The sequence below is a fragment of the Anthonomus grandis genome, chromosome 10 (assembly GCF_022605725.1).
Source record: "Anthonomus grandis grandis chromosome 10, icAntGran1.3, whole genome shotgun sequence".
NCBI classification, from domain to species: domain Eukaryota; kingdom Metazoa; phylum Arthropoda; class Insecta; order Coleoptera; family Curculionidae; genus Anthonomus; species Anthonomus grandis.
Genome location: NC_065555.1, coordinates 15,357,649 through 15,376,655, shown reverse-complemented (window position 1 = coordinate 15,376,655; position 19,007 = coordinate 15,357,649). Strand labels below are relative to the sequence as shown.

Below are 19,007 nucleotides of genomic sequence, written 5' to 3'. Positions count from 1 at the left end.
TATCTAAAATATAAGAATAAAACCATTTGTTTTTTTAATAAATAAATCTTTCTCCTGCATTGAATTTTATTAAAAACCCCTAAATAGGTTTTATATTTTTATTTGTTTTTAAAATACTAATGAAAAAATGTAAAATAATAAATTCTAACTAAAAAACTAAAAAATAGGTTTCAAATTCCAATTTTTCAAATTTCATATTTAGAGGAGTGACTTATCAAAAGGCATTTTGTCCTATATGATGAATCAAAGCGCAATTTGTCATAGAATTTTATTACTTTTTTTAAAAACCTCTGCTATTTTTGATGTGAACAACGTAATTTTTTATATCTGCGAATGTATAACTGATTATTATTTTACTCTAAACCATTTTGGTTTAGCTGTAAATCGTTTTTGCTCATTATTGATTCATGATTAACTAGATTTAGGTGAGATAATGCGCTTTGATAAGTCACTTATCAATTCTACTCATGAAATCAATTCTATGTAAAGATACAAGGTCATAGAGAGCCAAAAGTGGAGACTCAAAAAAGAGAGAGATTGTCTGTAGCAACAGTGTGGATCAGCTTCTGCAGGCAAGTTACCATTGATGTTACAGACAAGGTGCAGAATGGGGTCTTCTACAGCCGTCTAGCTGTCTTTTAACAGTAATCTATACTTACCTTTTACAGGATGCTCAGGAAACATGAATCAATCAATATAGGTTATCTCTTTGATGTGCCAGATGAAGGTATAAAATGGGTAGTCTCCAAATCCCAATATATAAAGAATTATAATACTATTCACAGATTTTCTAACAATCTAAAGCAACTGATGTTGGAGTTTGTCACCTTGATATTGCAGGTTAAGAAGCATAAGTAAGTCTTTATATTTATAGTAGATGATAAACCTTTTACAAGGCTTATTCGTTAGTCAGTAAACCAGAAATTAAGGTTACAAAATCCAATAGTGTCGACCAGCTTTTACTGCTCATTCAACAATATGAATGAAACATAGATGGTTTTTCTTTAGTGTTATAGATTTTGCTGTCGAATTTTAATGGATGACGAGTTTAAGTAAAATAAGAAAAATAGCAAAATAATATTAGAAAATCAGACTCCAAGAACCCAGACTCTTCACTGATTTAATAAGTAAACACAAGAAACCCCTTATATCAAACTTCTTAAGATTTTTACAAAACTCAAGCTATTTTGAAAAAGCTGCTTTAGCTTATTAAGCATTAGATTGACGAATTTTAAAAATATTTGCTTTATTGCAGACACTACCGACCTCTAAAGCCTCATTAAAAGGGCTTGTAATCAATACACGGAAAACAGTATTTGGTGTTTTAAGCCCTCATCCTCTGATACAACTCTAAGCAGATTTCTGCCTTTTAAAGTTAATAAATTTAATACTGGTGGCGTCATCCTTGGAGCAAAAGCTGTAAACTCTAGTGGAAATCAATAAGGAGAGTTTTCTTTATTATGATTTCATTTGTTTTTAACAAGAAGCCAGCAGATGTCTCTGGTCATACCGCTGATATTTAAACTTGAACCATTAAATAAAACACTTGAATATTTTTATATTTTCATTATTACAACTCAAAAAAAGACTTGACATATACAGACTATAATTCAATGGTTCATTATTTTTTAGCAAGACTTTTTGTTATCCAAAGGTAATGACTTGTGAATCCACTTAGGGCCGTCCTGTTCATTAAACTCACTGGCCGTGTGCGCACATTGGCTGCGCAGCACCCACTTTGTGGTCAAAAGCCCTTCTATACCGACTGGACCTCTGGCATGAATTCTGGCTGTACTTATTCCTACCTCAGCACCTTAAATCCATTACATATTAAAATACAAGTTACACAATCTCTCATGGTACTTGCCTAGACCAAATCTAAATCCATCAGACATCCTGGTACTTGTATTGTGAAACACGCAAGCCGAATCAACGGACTTTAAGAAGACTTCTGCTATTTCTTCTAAAATAAACAGAAAACCTTCTGAAAAAGCATTTTTATATATTAAAGAACGTACTGTTTTCAGTTATAATTGATTCGGTATGTCCACTACCATACTTGTGAATATGACTAATGGCTTCTTCTACAGACGAAACGACTTCAATGCACATTTCTAGGGCACCATACTCCTTTTTCATTGTGGCAGCCAGTGGTGGTCCAAACTGGAGAAAATTTGAGAGGTTGGGACCTAAAAATGGCTTGGAGTAACACACTCTTGATAATCAAATTGGTTAAGAACCTGAATTAATTTTTACACCAGCGTTCTTCAAATTGCAACACAGTTCTGCAAAAAAGTCTCCTTCCATCAGATCCTTATGCAAAAGGAGAGTTTCTACGGCGTTGCAAGCAGTTGGATAGTCAGTTTTTGCATCTATTAAGATCTTTATGCATTTTTCTAGACATGCATCTTTATCCACGTAAATATGACAGATTCCTTAAAAAATAGAGAAAATTGTTAAAATATTTAAAGGTATTTACTCGATTAGTGGTGGTCGTGATGGAGGTGCTTACCAACAATCTTAATAATTATTGGGTTGTGTAGTTATTCAGAGCCTTTGCTGCTCATATGTTTCTCTTTTTAGCATTAAATAGTCAAATGAACCAGTTTACCAAGCAGCTAATTTCCTTGATATTGCAGATTAATGATTTTCAGTTGTGATTCTTTAGTGCATCGGTTTCTAAGTACATAAAGATATGAAATAAAACATGTGCAAAGTATAAATTGCTCTGATAAGAAAAATATTCTTTAATGGCAGAACTGGAGAAGCTTCAGTAACTAAGGACCACTTATTCTGCTTCCTTTCTGAATCTATACTGAACTTGCTTAATAGCAGTTAGTTCGTTTGTCGTTAATTTTTCATATATTTTTGTCCTGGTGGCCAAATATTGGAAAAGAATTGAAGAAATTAAAGAGAGTTTTAAATTTTATTTACCCTGTCTTGTTGTTCTTATTCTGCTTATTTTAAAAATGTATGCTGACTTAGTTCGCTGATCCACTGTTTTTGTCCTGATGGTCAAATATTGGAAAAGAATCGTAAACTTTTAAGATTTTTTCATATTTGTATATTCCATTGCTCTCTCGATAGATAGACTCAGACGTTTTTCATTTTGCAGCTTATTAACTTTCATTTCTAACTCCTTAATATTTTCTTCTGAATTGAATCACTACTGTTTCCTTTATTTTCTCTATTAGTTCTTTGAGGAAGCTTAACTGGAAAAATTATTAACAATACATAAGAATACAGAATTAGAGATTTAAGCTTTCTGTCTTCTTCAAATATTCTCCGGATTCATGGTTGTAATGAAACTGCTTAAGAACAGTCTTAAGAACTATTGGCTTGTGTATTGTAATCACTAAGAGTCTTTGCTGTTAATATATTGTCTTTTCAGCAGTAAATAGTAAACTCCAATGAACCAATTAGAAAATCAGCTGATTCCCTTGATTCTTGTGTTTTCCTTCTATGTGCTTTTGCTTGGTGGTCATAATATTGTGGAAAGAATTATAGTTTTTTGAGGGTTTTTCATAATTCGATATTCTTTAGCATTTTCCAAAAATATACTAAGAGGTTTTTCATATTAAGGATTATTGGCTTCCATTTCATAGAGGCTTCACATACAGAGTGGCCAAAGCTATTTCACTAATTCAACCTAATAGCAATTGAAATAAAGCATATGTAAACTGTAAGTTTCTATGAAAATTTGGATATCTTTTAATGGCAGATGGGTTAAATTCAGTTACAAAAAATTTCATAAAATCTTTAATTCTTTAGATGGTGCAGTAGCAAAGGACTCCCAAAGGACATAATGTATTATTATCGTTAAGTATATATTTACTCAATTATTTTTCAATTATTTTAGGGTAGTTTTGGTTTTGGTAGATTTATCAATAAAAATAAAGATTTACCGTATATGGTGAAGGTATACTTATTAAACTGTGGAATATACGTATATCATAAACTATTCTGTTTACAAAAGAGAGCATGTTTCGGCATTTCAAAAAAAAATACAAAGGATTTACATATCTAGTTTATAAACTCGATTACTATATCTCAAATATTTGTTAAAATGACTCCGATATTACATATATGCTACTGTGTAGCTTGCGATATCCTTTTCAGACACGTATATATCTTATAGTGTAATAATGGAATATAACACTCAGAGAAATTTAGTAAAAAGTAGAAAATACATTAAGGTGTATAAAACACAATAATTATACCAAATAAGATATACGAATAAAAAAACTCAAGAATGCAAATTTGCTCAAATTTAAACATGGATTTAAAATCAAATATAATTTATTTTTAAAAATTCAGTGGTGTACTGATAAGGTACATTTATTAAACTGTAGAATATACGTATATCATATACTATTCTGTTTACAAAAGAGAGCAAATTTCAGCATTTAAAAAATTGACAGGGGATTTCAATATCTGGTTTATAAACTCGATTACTACACCTCAAATATTTGATAAAATGACTCCGATATCACATATATGCTACTCTGTGGCTCACGATATCCTTTTCAGGCACGTATATATCTTATAGTGTAATAATGGGTAATAACACACAGAGAAATCTAGTAAAAAGTAGAAAATGCATTAAAGTGTATAAAATACAATAATTATACGAAACAAGTTATAAAAATAAAAAAACTCAAGAATGCAAATTTGCTCAAATCTAAACACGGATTTAAAAAAACAAATATAATCTATTTAAAAAAAATGCAGGGGTGTACTGTTAAAGTACATTCATTAAACTGTAAAAAATACGTATATGATATACTATTCTGTAGAGAGCAAATTTCGGCCTTTCAAAAAAAATTACAGAGGATTTACATATCTTGTTTATAAACTCAATTACTACACCTCAAATATTTGATAAAATGACTCCGATATTACATATATGCCACTGTGTAGCTTGCGATATCCTTTTCAGACAGGTATATCTTATAGTGTAATAATGGGATATAACACACAGAGAAATTTAGTAAAAAGTAGAAAATACATTAAGATGTCTAAAACGAAATAATTATACCAAATAAGATATACAAATAAAAAAAAACTTAAGAATGCAAATTTGCTCAAATCTAGACACAGATTTAAACAACAAATATAATTTATTATTAAAAATTGTAGTGGTGTACTTTTTTTTTATTGAAAAATATTTACGATAAACCCCTTAAGAACTTTCCCTCCTTAACCATTCGAACAATTTTATTCATCATTTATAGTTGAAGTTCAACCAAAAATAAACGTTTATTTAACTATCTTGTGTTGCTTAGGCTCTGTTCTTGTTCTACTCCCTTTCAAAATTTATGCTGATCTTGCTTAGCAGCGATCAGTTTGTATGTCGTTTATTTTTCATCTGTTTTTTCTAACAATTTTTGTGCTAGTGGTCAAATATTGGAAAAGAATTGTAATATTTCAAGGTTTCTTCACATTTCAATTTTTTATTGTCCCCTTTACATAATATATACTAAAATCTATTTCAAACTGCTTAGTTTTTTTTTCTTTATTATTCTTTTCCTGTTTCTCTTATCAGCTCGGTCTCAAGATAGTCAATGTTAGAAGAAATTGATATACTAGTAATTCCATTTTCTTCTCGATTAGGTCTTTAAAGAGTCCTAGCATGAAAACTTATTTATAATACATAAGAAGAACCCTATCGTCAGATTAGAGTTGAAATTACTGTGAGCAACTTCATAAAGGATAACAGCGAAAAACTCTCATAAAAATAAATTACTTACCTTCAGAATGGCCCATAACAGGTATCCTTTTGGCATTATTTTGAATAAACCTTATTAGTTTGTAACCACCCCTTGGAATGATTAAATCAATATATTGGTCCAAATTGATTAAATCAGCAATTTCTTCTTTTGTGCTCACCTTAATTGGTTTAACTTACACTTACTATATTGAGGAAAAAAGCATTAGTTTACCAATCCAATAGCTCCATCGCACTTTATTGACTTCAAGGCCTCATCTACAATACTCTTCATAACAAAATTGGAAGCAACAGCCTCGTCGCCTCCTTTCAACACCAAACCATTACCGGAAGCAATGGCTAACGCTGCGATCTGAGGAAGAACATCCGGTCTGGCTTCGAAAATAACCAAGATTACCCCTATTGGTACTGTAATCTGTGTTAACTCCAAACCCTCTGCTAATCTAAGAATATGTTGAAATAAGTTAGTTGATAATTGGTAAGATAATATAACTTACAAAGTTCTCCTAACAACTTTTCCCACTATCGTCTTGGAATTATCAGCTATTTGTCTTAATCCTACTGATAACGCTTTTATTTTGGGTGGAGTTATGGTCAGTCTACCGATAAGTACGTTGGAAAGTCCGATTTTCTTAGCGTCTTCTAGATCTTTTTTGTTGGCGGCCATTATATCTGGGACTCGTTTATCTAGGAGTTCCGCAAAGTGGTTAATGCATGCTGCACGTTCTTCTCCTGTGAGCAGACTTAGGGCACGACCACCCAATCTTGCTAAAAAATTGAAAGGACATTAGAGGTAGAAGGAGCAGTAACTGGCGTTAATGAATCTATATATAAAATTGCCTCAAGGGTTGAAGGTGTTAATGGAAGATGATATGAAAGGGTTGATTAAAGTGGAAATACTATTCCAGAAAGACATGTTGTCTTGTTGGTTGATGTGTGGTACCATCAATTTGAAATAACTTGCATAAAAGAGCTTTATTAGTGAGATTTCAAAACATAAGAACCTTGATTTGACTTGAAAAAGACTCCTAAAAAACTTGGGTCAAATGAAAGGTAAAAGCAGTAGCTAGTTAACTCATTGTCTTTGTGAGGAGACCATAAAAGTAATAAAAGCAGTAATTGCAGCTAATGAATGAAGTTACAGGAGTTGATTAAGTGTAGACACCTTGAAGGGACTAGGAAGCAATATTTATTTGGTGATCACTTATGAAGGCTGTACAGGTAAAGCAATGTTTGGTTTACAAAGATTATGCAGTGGTTCTTTTAACGTTATTTAACATGAATTAGTCTTGGTGGTAGGTTTGTCCAATATTAATTTGAAACAATTTGCATAAAACGTGCATTTTTTATTCGTGCTTCATGAATGAGCTGTGTTCAGAGTAATCTGCTGCTGCGATCAGGACTAGTTTATCTAAAAGTTTAACTTTGTACCGAAAAGGGTGATTTGGAATGACGGTTCTAATGTGCTAATTTACTAATTAATTCAATCACTATGATTACGTGTATTGAAGTCATGAGGGTCCAGTTTGTGTGAGGTATGCAGTTGTTGGATCCATCTAGTTGTGCAAATATTTCTGATATCGACCTAAATGTTATTCAAAAACTGAGTTTAAAATAGTTTTGTAATGGTTGCATGACCAGAACTGAAAGAGGCATCAGGAAATCAATGGAAACAGGGTGGTCTAATTAGTAATAAAAATGTTTTAGAGGTTCTCGCTGAACTGAAAAAGGATCTCCCTCACAAGGCAGACTGGAAATAAGAGGAATAAGAGAAAGTCTCGAGTTTTATTGCTAAGCATCGATCTACAGGGCAAAATAAACTGTTCTAGAAGTAGACAGGCTAAGCTCCTTAGAAATTGATCTTAAGGCAAAACAAGCGGAACTTAATTTTCTTGATAAAGAGTCAATATGTGTGTCCCATTTTAACGAGTTGTCAACAGTTAGCCCTAAAAACTTTACAGAATCAACTTCGTCGATTATTGCGTTACCAAGTACAAAAGATTGCAAGGTATTTTTATAGGACAACATTTTAGTTTTGGAAATGTTGAGACATAGGAGATTAGTAGAGTTAGGAGTCGCACGATAATTTGATAGTAGTTAAATCACTTGATACGGTTTTATGAAATGTAGAAATATCCGGATCACTCCAGGTAAAACTAGTATCATCAGCAAATAGACAGACTTTACCGTTAATATTTAGATTAGCAATGTCATTGATGAAGATAAGAAACAAAATAGGGCCAAGTACGGAACCTTGAGGCACTCCACTTTGTATTGGCTTGCAAGAAGACATAGTCGAATCAATTCTCACAGCTTGACTTCTGTTACTGAGATACGACTTAAACCATTCACAAGGCGCTTCTCTGAACCCGTAATATTGCAACTTTTTTAATAAGATGTCATGATTAACACAATCAAAGGCTTTAGAAAAATCACAGAAAATTGTTGCTGTAGGGTGTTGGTTGTTTAAGCTAGAGTATACATTATTAAAAAGAGAAAACATAGCATCATTTGTGCATTTGTTATTTAAAAATCCAAATTGATGGGAAGTAAGTATTTTATATTTTAGCAAAAATGATTGAAGTCTTTTTTTAACCAAACTTTCAATAATTTTTGAAAGTGTGTGAAGAAGAGCGATAGGGCGATAGTTGGAAGACTGATCTTTGTCTCCTCCTTTATGTAGTGGAATTATTATCGCCAACTTAAGGCAGTTAGGAAAAACACCTTTTTGAATAGACTGATTAATTAGAGTAATAAGATGACATAATGTACATTCGGGCAGATTTGAAAACATTTTGATAGTAAGTCCATCAATTCCAGAAGAGCCTTTGTTTTTGATTTCCCTAATTGAACTGCAAAGCTCTGGTAACACTACGGGCGTAAAAAAGAAACTGTGGAAATTCTCATTTGCAATGGGAAGATATGAAAGTGGACCATGGGAAGGAGTTATGGTACTCATTAAATTATTTGCCACATTTACAAAATAATCATTTTGTAAATGTGGCAAGGTTCTCAGATGAAGTGGAGTATTCGACAAAGAAGGCTTATTTCTCAAAGCATTAACAATCGACCATGTTTCCTTAGCCACATTTTTAGATTTAGCCAGTCTCCTATTATAGTAAATATCCTTGGCGGCTTTTAAAGTTCTCTGATAAATCTTTTTGTAAAGTCTTACGTATTCATGAAAAAAAGCGCTGTCTGCAAATGTCTTAAGATGAGATAATAAGCGCATGTTCTTAGCAGATGCACGCAAGCCTTGGGTAGACCAGGGGTTATGTTCCTTCTTTTTAAGAGGTCTCAAAGGAAAGGATTTGTGAGAAAGACTAGATAGCGTTTTTACAAATCTAGAGAATTCTGAATCAACGTCGTCAGAGAGAATATTCCAGTCATAATACAGCCTAATTTGCGTGGAACATTTTTACTTTTAGATTTAGTTAAGGAAAACTTTGTTAACACTATTTAACTAACTTAACAACCAAAATGCCTTTTTAAAAAATATTATTTTATTTGAAAATTAAATAATTTAAAATTACATGCTAATTGTCTTAGCGACTTCAATTGACTAACTCGATAATAAACAATGAAACAGTTTTGTTGTAATAAATTGCAGGGTCAGCAGCTAGTGGCTTCCATGGTTGTACAGGGTGGCTAGTCACATAACTCCTCCCTCCTAAAATTCAACTTCATAGGCTAGGGTGGAAGTTGAACATCTCCAACATTGGCAGGTTCTGGTCGACTTTTTCGAACATCTGGTATACAGGAACTTCTTGTAGCAGAAATAACTAGTTACAATTATTAATAATAAATAAATAAATAAATAAACATCGTCCATAAACTAGGGCTTCCAATTATTGATTGTTGTTCGATTAGGTAAAAGGGCGGATTTTGCAAACTTTGATGTTTTATAGCATGAAGTTCGTCCAAAGGTGGATTTTGAAACTTGACGATTTTTCTTCAAAAGTTGGTTCCACGATTACAATTTACAGCTTACAATTGGCTTATCGATCAGGAACTTCGCTCGATTGGTAACAATTTCACAATTTTGAGGTACGTTAAAAAGGAAACTGCCTTTTAAACGAATTGACTCAATTTGTTTATTACAGTTGAGTTTAATCACCTCTTGATTAGGAAGAATTCCAATAAACTGATTGGATTCTTCGATGCGCAGAAAAGTCCTTAAGCCAGGTATAAATAATATCTCTATTTCGCAAAAAAGCTACATTCAATAAAAATATAAATGAAAAATAAAGTAAGAGTATAAGTTAGCCATAACTGTATCAGGACACTTCGGTTTGTCCATGGATGGTCTCGGTAATCCAGAAACAGCATCCCGGTTCCAGAAAGATCCTGACAGAGGTACACCATAAATTAAAACTAGACTTTACCTAAACATTATTTCCTTACCCCATTTATTAAAAGCACAGTTAATTGATGTTGCCTTGCCTTATAATAATAAAAATAATGTCGAACCAGGTTGATCGAGTCGGTTCGGTTGCAAGCAGCCGATGACACACATTTGGAGCTTGGTTGACCTTGCTGACCAGACACATTGGTCCCCCCATGTAACACTTCCCTCTAACACACACAGAAATGCTTCGGTAGTTCGAAGAAGCTGTAACCAGTATCCCGGTTGGCCCAAAAATACCCAGTCAACAGATAAACCCACAATCAAGATGATGATTGGAGCGGAAATAATGCATGCTATAGTAAAACTTATTAAACTATACAGGGTGTCCCAAAAGTCGACGATCAAACTTAAAGGGGAGAAGGGGAAGGTCATTTTGAATTAAAATAACTATATATGTTGTTATCCAATTGTTGACAGTTAAAAAGTTATTTAATATTTTGTACTTTTTATTAAAATTGAATGCTGGCAACAATAAAAAAGTTATGCAAAATAAACGGATTATTCTACTGATTTGTTCTTAGTCATGTTTAATTCTTAGGAGTGTCCTATTAATTTTAAGATAGTTTCAAAACCTCTGTTCTCGTCTAGTCAAGAAAAATATGATCTTAAAAACAAGTTTTGTTTTCAAAAAATATAAATAATTTTTTTTTAATGGATGCTGGATTCAATAAAATTAACCTTTAAAAAACTGACCTGTCCTTAGAAAATCTTGAGAAATTAATGTACAACTCGCCCATATCGAAATGGCCTTTGAGATGCGGGAAGAAAGAGTGAGAGAGTCAGTGTGCGATGAAGACAGAAAATGATAAACCAACGGCCTAAAATGGGCTTTCGAGGATTTTGCCACTGCGCACCCAAATTTCACTGGCCATTTCGATATTTCCGAGCAGTAGTTTCATAACATAATTAAAGACTTGAATACAGATTTGTCTTACTCAATTTCTAATGGAAAATACTTTATTTGTACCATTGCCACATTTTTTCAAAAATACAAGAAATTGTAATAATATTTTTTTTATTTAATTATTAATAAGTAACATAACTACATTAAATGTTCAAAATGTCTGCCGCCTACCCTTACACATAATCTACATCGTCGAATAAAATTTCTTTTTAACCGTTGGAATCCCCGCTGGTTGTTATTGATCACTCTGATCGCTTCTTCTATTTTTTGACGCAATTCCTGTTCAGTGCAACTTTCTCTAGCGTAAACTAATTTTTTAAAATAACCCCACAAAAAGAAGTCCAATGGGTTAAGGTCCCACGCCTTCCAATCCAACGATTTGGAAACTGTTGGTTGGTATAAACTCTCACTACTCGAGCGTAGTGCGGAGGAGCTCCATCATACTGCAGCCACATGTTTCGACGTGTTTCTAAGGATATGTCTTCTAGTAAGCCATTTAAATGTAACCATTTTGTAAAACCGTTGATTGAATATTTGGGAAGATACGCAACCTTATGGGCTAAAGCGTGACCGCAAATATGCGTGAAAAATAGATGGCGATTCTCTCCAGTATGCGCGAAAAGAATTTCGTCCGTCGCTTCTCATTAGTAATCGGCCGATATCCCTGAGTCGTGTGGGAGAGTTTTTGCACAGGTTCGTGTTTCCCGTATTGCAATTTGGTAGTTGTTAAAAAATTTTCTTGGATATCATAATCACAAATAGATAGATATATGTAAATGTGTTTAGTTTGTGAGACAATGGCTCCTTTAGACAAAATTAATCAGTGTGCGTATCGTGGGTGCAATAATGTAAGAAAATGTAAAAACAATGTTCTCAGTTTTTTCAAATTTCCAATTTTAAAACCAGTGTTGCTTAGCCAGTGGATAGAAAATATAGGCAATGCGGAAACATATGTTATGGATGAAAATTTATTAAAAAACAAAGTGGTTTGCGAAAAACATTTTGACAAAATATATATTGCAGTAAGTAATAAGCGAAAGAGACTTTTAAAATCAGCTGTACCAATTTCATGGAAAGGTATTATTCTTGATATTTTACTGTTTCCTTCCAAATTAGTGTTATAAATTTACTCTAAATTATACAACCGGCCTCTAGAAGCACAATTTCTTTGTCTGATACCTGATGTAACGCTCAAAGCCTTGAGAGTTTAGATGCAAAAGTTTTATCAATAAATTGAGAAAATGGTAAGTAAAGAATATTATAATATTACTTAAACTTGACACTTTATTTTTTATAGGCAGATTTTCTTAACTGTTGTTAAAAGTACATGAGTGGGTATACTTTTAATACTCATTCTCGTGCTCGCATTACTGAAAATATTCCTATTTGCCCTTTTGCATATTTTCAAACCCTTTTACAAGTTGGTGACAAACCTTACCTATTACGACAATAAGTATTATAATATTATTATAACTATAATTATTATTATATATTACTTACATATAGACAGGATAATTCTTTTAATGCACAAATGTAAATGGACGATAGATCTCCTCATTTTAGGATAAAAAGTTTGTTTGTTTTTTAGCAAAATTTGGAAATGCCTATTTATTTTAAGAAAGCTTCGCTTTTCAAAAAAAGTTCTACAGCAAACAAATATTTTAAATTTAACAGGCCACTTAATTTGCTAACTAGAAGATGTTAAAGACGTATCACAAACATTTTTGGGCGGGATCAAGATGCTTTTTATAGGATATTACTTTTTATTTATAGGGTCCGCTAATTATTTTTTGGTTTGAAACTTTTTTAAAGATTTTAGATATTAGAGTAAATGTTTTAAAAAGCAAATTACAGAAATGTAACGTTACAGGGAAACAATACAGCAATTGTACACAAATAAATATAAGCTATTTGCAATACTCTATCCTTGCAATGTTTTCGTTTTAGCGGACACCATCAAAACTTATTCCAGAAAGAGAAATCCAGCAGTTGACGATGATAATGATGAGGCAGATATAAATTTATTTATTTATAGTGTTAAGCGTTTATGTACCACCCCCGAAAACCCTGTAACTGAAAAAAAGAATTATGTAAAATAATAAGCCCAGAACGACAGGCAAATGAACTATGTCAAATATCAAGTCCCTCATTCACAAAATCCGATACAAAAAAACAGTTGGGTGCTGTACATTTTAAAATAAATGTTTTAAAAAACCAAATTAGGGCTAAAAGAATGCAACATATCCGTTTAAAAAGAAAAAGAAATGTAAATACAAATATTTTTAGAGTTTAGGGGAGTTACTCTAGAATGGTTAAAATTTTGTTTTGTTAGACAGAAAAAAGTTTGTTTGGCCAAATGGCAGTTTGTCTGAACTTTGTGTAGTAAGCAGGGTTCGTTTCTCGGTCCTATTTTATTTCTATTGTATATAAATGACCTGGCGTCTCTCCAGATAAGAGGATTCTTCACTATTTTTGCAGATGACACCACTATTTTATGGACAGACAATAATAAAAGCACATTATCAAGAACAATTTCTAAAGATTTATTAATGATTAAACAGTGGTCTGATGCTAAATTGTTGTCTTTAAACATAGATAAGACTAAATTGTTAAGTTTTTATGTTCAGAGCAGTTCATGATTCACAACAAAGAATTGGAAGTGAATAATTTTAACAGATTTCTTGGAATTGTTATCGATCATAAACCTAAGTTTTATGGAGATATGTCAGGAGGCAAAAACTGGCTCGACGATGTTTTCGAAATACGAAAGGAAAAGATGTTAACTTGTAAATGAGAGAAAGTGTTTACAACAATGTATAAATGATTTTATTTTATGTTTTCAAATAACGCCAGAAACAAATAAAAAACCATTTTGCCAAATTTCACCTTTTTCCTGAATATTAGGAAGTATTTGGCATTTTTCCAATTTTTTAATTGCATTTATATTGCGCAACTTTCGCCTAATTAAACCATTTACTGCTCATCCTTATTTTGGACTTCCTGTATAATCGCGATGAGACCCTTCATACTGTTAAACAAAATATTTGTTTTTTTTTCTTATTAACTTTTTCTAGTTTTAAGAATTAGTAATTAAGTGTTTGCCTGTATTGCAAATTAAAATATGGCCTATTTTCTATATTTTATAGTGTTGCTACACCCTTATTCAAAACCTTTTAAATTTTGCGATTTTATTTTTATATTAATTTCAGTTAAAGGTATCTATTTTTCAATATTTTTGTCCAAAAAAAGTGTACTTCACAGATCTCAGTACCCTACACAGTTTTTGGGATATTGGCTGGTTTCACAAACCCGTATTTTCAAAAATCACATTACGAGCTACTTTTTGCAAAAAATTATTGACTCTAAAAAACTATAGTACCGTATATAGATATTAAATCTTTAATTATTTAATTTACTCTTTATATTTACGTGAAACCTACCTATATCATCACCTTTATTAAATATTTTTGTTAATTTTCTAATTAATAAATAAAAGCTTATTGAATTTTTGTTTTGTTTTTATTTATTTATTTTTGTCTCAAAAAAGGATTTTGGTAAGTAATTTATTATTTGTTAATAAAATTTAAGTTGTAAGAGATAGCACTTTCCAATACATTACTTGACCACCACATTTATCTAGTTATTTATGCGAAATCACAGCGCATTTAAATATCGGCAATAACAAAATAAATAAAAGCGCTGTTATCATCATCGCCCTTGTCTTAAAAAAATAACAAAACGGCCGGGCGCCCAAAGATTCCCGCGTCGTTAAACTGCAAATGGTCAATATAGCGCCGACAAAGAAAAACAAAGTTGATGATGGCTCTTTAAAGACAGAACGTCGTATTTTAAATTTAAAGATGTCATCGTATAGGCGAGAAAAAGTGGTCACAATAATTTATTCATTTAATAAATACTTTTGTCATATATTTTGAAATAACGCCAGAAAAAAAATAAAATGATTTTGCCAAATTTAGATTTTACAAAGTATTTAGATTTTATTATAAAAGGACACTATATCGCTCAACTTCCCTCTAATTATACCACCTCTATTGACGTCCTTTATAACCGTGATGCGGGGTCTTTAAACAAAGTGTTTTTTTTTTGTTACTAGGTATCTTTTTATAGTTTTAAGCATAGTTGTAAAAATGTTTATTTTTTTTTTGTTACTAGATATCTTCTTATAGTTTTAAGTATTGTTGTTAGTTGTATTTGTTGTTAGTTGTAACAACTGGTAATTGAGAATTTTCCTGTGTCGCTTAAAACTTAAAATGTGGCCTATTTTCTATTTCTATTAACATCCTCACTCACAACCCCTTACTTTACAGATCTCACTACGCTGCACAATTTTTCAGATATTGAATCACATGATAAAATGGGTTACTTTTTACAAAAAATTATTGATCAAGAAGTTATATTACCATCGGTATTAAGTCTTATGAATTATTTCAATTATTCTTTATAATATTTACGTGAAACCTACTTATATCCTAAAATTTGTTCCATATATTTTTTGTATATTAGTTTTTAGTGCAACGGGCTTTTTATTTAAAAACTTGACCCTCTTGAACACAAAATGGAGGAAACATAATGTTTGTTAGAATTATAACTTGTATTAAACTTTGTTGGTAATTTTGTAAAAATAGCTTTTTATATATATTTATGTATTAATTTTTGTCTCAAAAACATATTTTGGTAAGTAATTATTTGTTTATAAAATTAAACTTTTAAGAAATTTCAATATGCCTCCACCCTTAAGTATATCACTTATCACTTGACCACCCCATAAACGACACGTGTTGTATGTTCAAAAAAAATAATAAAAACATAGTTGGCAGCATCATCCCATATCTTAAAAAAATATCCAACACGGCCGCGTAACCGGAGATTCCAGCGTCGTTAAAAACCTGACTCAAAGAAGCCAAAAGCCATGTCCACGCAGCTAAAATAAATCGTTCCTAGATTTGACGCTTCGCGGCAGCACCACACGGTGCACGAAACTGAACGGCAATCCGATAGTCGACCGGGTACACTTTTTAACACAGGATTGCGTATCTTCCCAAATATTCAATCAACGGTAAAACATTGAGGTAGCTTTCGTCATTGAGTCGTCTTGGTAATTCAAAAGGGCCAATTAACTTACCCTCAATTATTTCCAGCCCACAATTCTAGGAAGCGCGCACAATTCTAGGGTTAACATATTCCCAATGATGTAAATTGTGAATATTAAATATTCCTATCCTTTGAAACAATGATTCGTCGCTCCACTTCGAAATTCTTTGGAAAAACTGAGGGTCGGTTCTGTTGCGACGTAACATATCCCTGCAAAATCGTACTCTTGTGGCGTAGTCTCCGGGTAACAATGCTTGCACCCGTTGCACATGATATAGATGTAACAGAGATCTTCTCAAAATACGATGCACCAATGAAGATGATAATCCCAAACGCCTTGACGAATACGACGAATACTAATGGTCGGATTTTTTGCTACCATATTTATTATCTCATCTTCACCAATATCAACTCTAGGCCTTCCTTCTCTGGGCAAATGCTGGCCAGGAATTTGACCATTCACGTATATCCTATGCACATTTTGAAACACTCTGTAATCAGGATAATGTGCTTTGTTAGGAAATCGTGCCCTGTACTCTCTAGCAGCAGCCCGAGCATTACCGTCACAAAACCCGTAGACATAATGCATTTCTGCATATTCCTGTGGTGCATAAGGCATCTTTAATAGTTGAACTAACAAATAAAAAAGTAGGTACTTATTAATCGCAAAGGTCGAAATGTAATAGCCCAGTATGGAGGAAAGCGTACCTAAGACTGATTTGAAAAATACCAAATCGTTTGTTATTTTTATCTCAACAAAAAAGGATACTGCAAAATATTCAAAATATTTTTAAACTGAACTTTAACGTTCACCTTAAATTTAAGAATAGGTAAATGGTAAATACCTACCTTAATAATAATTGGTAATAAATAAAAACCTTTAAAAATTTTTGTGATATTTAAAAGAATTGGCAATGGTACAAGTAAAGTATTTTCCATTAGAAATTGGGTAAAACAAATATGTTTTTATTATTTATTATTATGTTAAGAATCTACAATAATTTCTCAATTTCTAAGAGCGCGTCAGTTTTTTAAAGGGTAATTCCTTTTTATCACCATCCATTAAAAAAACTTACTAAGATTTTTTGAAATCGAAACTTGTTTTTAAACATTTTTTTTTTGGACTAGAAGACATTAGAGTTTTTGAAATTATTTTAAAATTAAAAGGACATCCCTAAGAATCAAACATAATCAAAAATAAAACAGTAGTTTACCGCGTTTATTTTGCATAACTCTATTATTGTTCGCAGTATTCAATTTTAATAAAAAATACAAAAAGGTGAATAACTTTTTACCCATCAATATTTTGATAACCACATATATAGATATCTAGTTTCTAAATGACCACCTCCTTCCCCTCCTTAAGCTTGATCGTCGTCTTCTGGGACACCCTGTATAATTAAAATAACATAACAAACACAATATTACTTATTCATGATAAATTCCCTCAAGAGCCCTCTGAATTGATTCAAAGTAATACAATTTTTGATGTCGTTAAATAGAATTAAACCTTTGTATACAGGGTGTGCCAACAAGGTGTATGGCTAAGATAGCGCCTTAACTATACGAGGTAGAGCAAAAAGTTCTACAACAAAATTGTAGGGTTGACAAAAACCTACGAACTAAAAATATTTTTATGTACACTGGGTGTGTTACAAAAAAGTTACTATAAAATATGACTTTTTTTTAAATAGTATGCCCTGTATATTATGGTGCTAAAATGTAAGCCAAAAAGAGTACTTTACTTTGGTATAACGTTTTTAAAATTTCCGTGCGGCGTTGCAACGTTATTAATCTTTTTAGGTTATTTTTTTCCTTTTAGAGGGTTCATTTAAAAAATCATAATTAACTTAGTCTTTATTCTGCGCCTATGAAACTTGTACCACAGTTAGTCTAGGGTACCTCCTCTTGGCTGACTATGATAATTTGTAATTTTTTAATACAGGGTGTTTTTAAAGAACTTTCAATATCTCAAATTTTTCAAATGGAACACCCTGTTTTGAGAATTAGTCATAAACCTTTTCCAACATAATTGGCGTGACTATTTGAAAAATCTCCTGAATTTTATTTTTCATATTTTCACTTGTGGTAGGAGCTGTTTGATAGACTTTTTCCTTCACATATCCCCACAAAAAAAAATCCAGTTTGGTCAAATCTGGGGACCTTGCGGGCCAAGGGACCGGCCCATTTCTCCCTATCCACCGGTCATCAAAATGCTTATTTAAAAAATTTCTAACAGCATGGCTATAATGAGCTGGAGCGTGCGTCGTGCTGAAATCAAATCCTATATCCCACATGGTCAGGCAATGTTTGTAGAAGGACATTAAAATCGTTTTGTAAAAAGTTTCAATACATTTCACCTGTAAGATGTCAATTAAAAAAGTGCGGTCCAATAATGTAATGTCCTATTATTCCTGCCCAAACATTAAGCGACCACCTATGTTGATGATGAATTTCTCGGGTGAAGAATGGATTGCTGGTGCCGTAATAATGAAAATTATGTTTATTAACACTGCCATTATTATGGAATGTAGCTTCGTCCAAAAAAAGCAGAAAATTAAAAAATTCAGGCTGACGAATCTTATTTTGCGCCCACTGGCAGAAAGCCATTCTTCTTTCATAATTCTGCGGAAGTAATTCCTGCAACAATTGAATACGGTAAGGATGGAATTTTTCGCTTCGAAGCATGCGAGATATTGATTTTGCACTAAAGGGTAATTCTTTAGCAAGCTGCCTAATGCTTTTATGAGGATCTTTAACGACACTTAAAGCTACTGTCATCCTGTTTTCCTCATTCGTAACTGGCTTCACCCGTTCATGTTTTTTATAAATTACACTTCCTGTTTTCTCAAATC

General features: G+C 32.2%; 1 protein-coding gene across 1 annotated transcript in view; it reads right to left on the bottom strand.

The window, feature by feature from the left end:
• Positions 1-1,551: 1,551 nt before the first annotated feature.
• Positions 1,552-19,007, bottom strand: part of LOC126741035 (delta-1-pyrroline-5-carboxylate synthase-like) — a 29,821-nt gene continuing 12,365 nt past the window's right edge. Inside the window, exons 7-13 of the mRNA XM_050447305.1 lie at positions 6,226-6,496; positions 5,943-6,171; positions 5,751-5,889; positions 2,241-2,435; positions 2,019-2,189; positions 1,868-1,963; positions 1,552-1,813 (exon numbers count right to left, since the gene is read on the bottom strand). Coding sequence (XP_050303262.1) covers positions 1,629-1,813; positions 1,868-1,963; positions 2,019-2,189; positions 2,241-2,435; positions 5,751-5,889; positions 5,943-6,171; positions 6,226-6,496 — 1,286 coding nt within the window. The 3' untranslated portion in view covers positions 1,552-1,628. The remainder of the gene's footprint in view (positions 1,814-1,867; positions 1,964-2,018; positions 2,190-2,240; positions 2,436-5,750; positions 5,890-5,942; positions 6,172-6,225; positions 6,497-19,007) is intronic.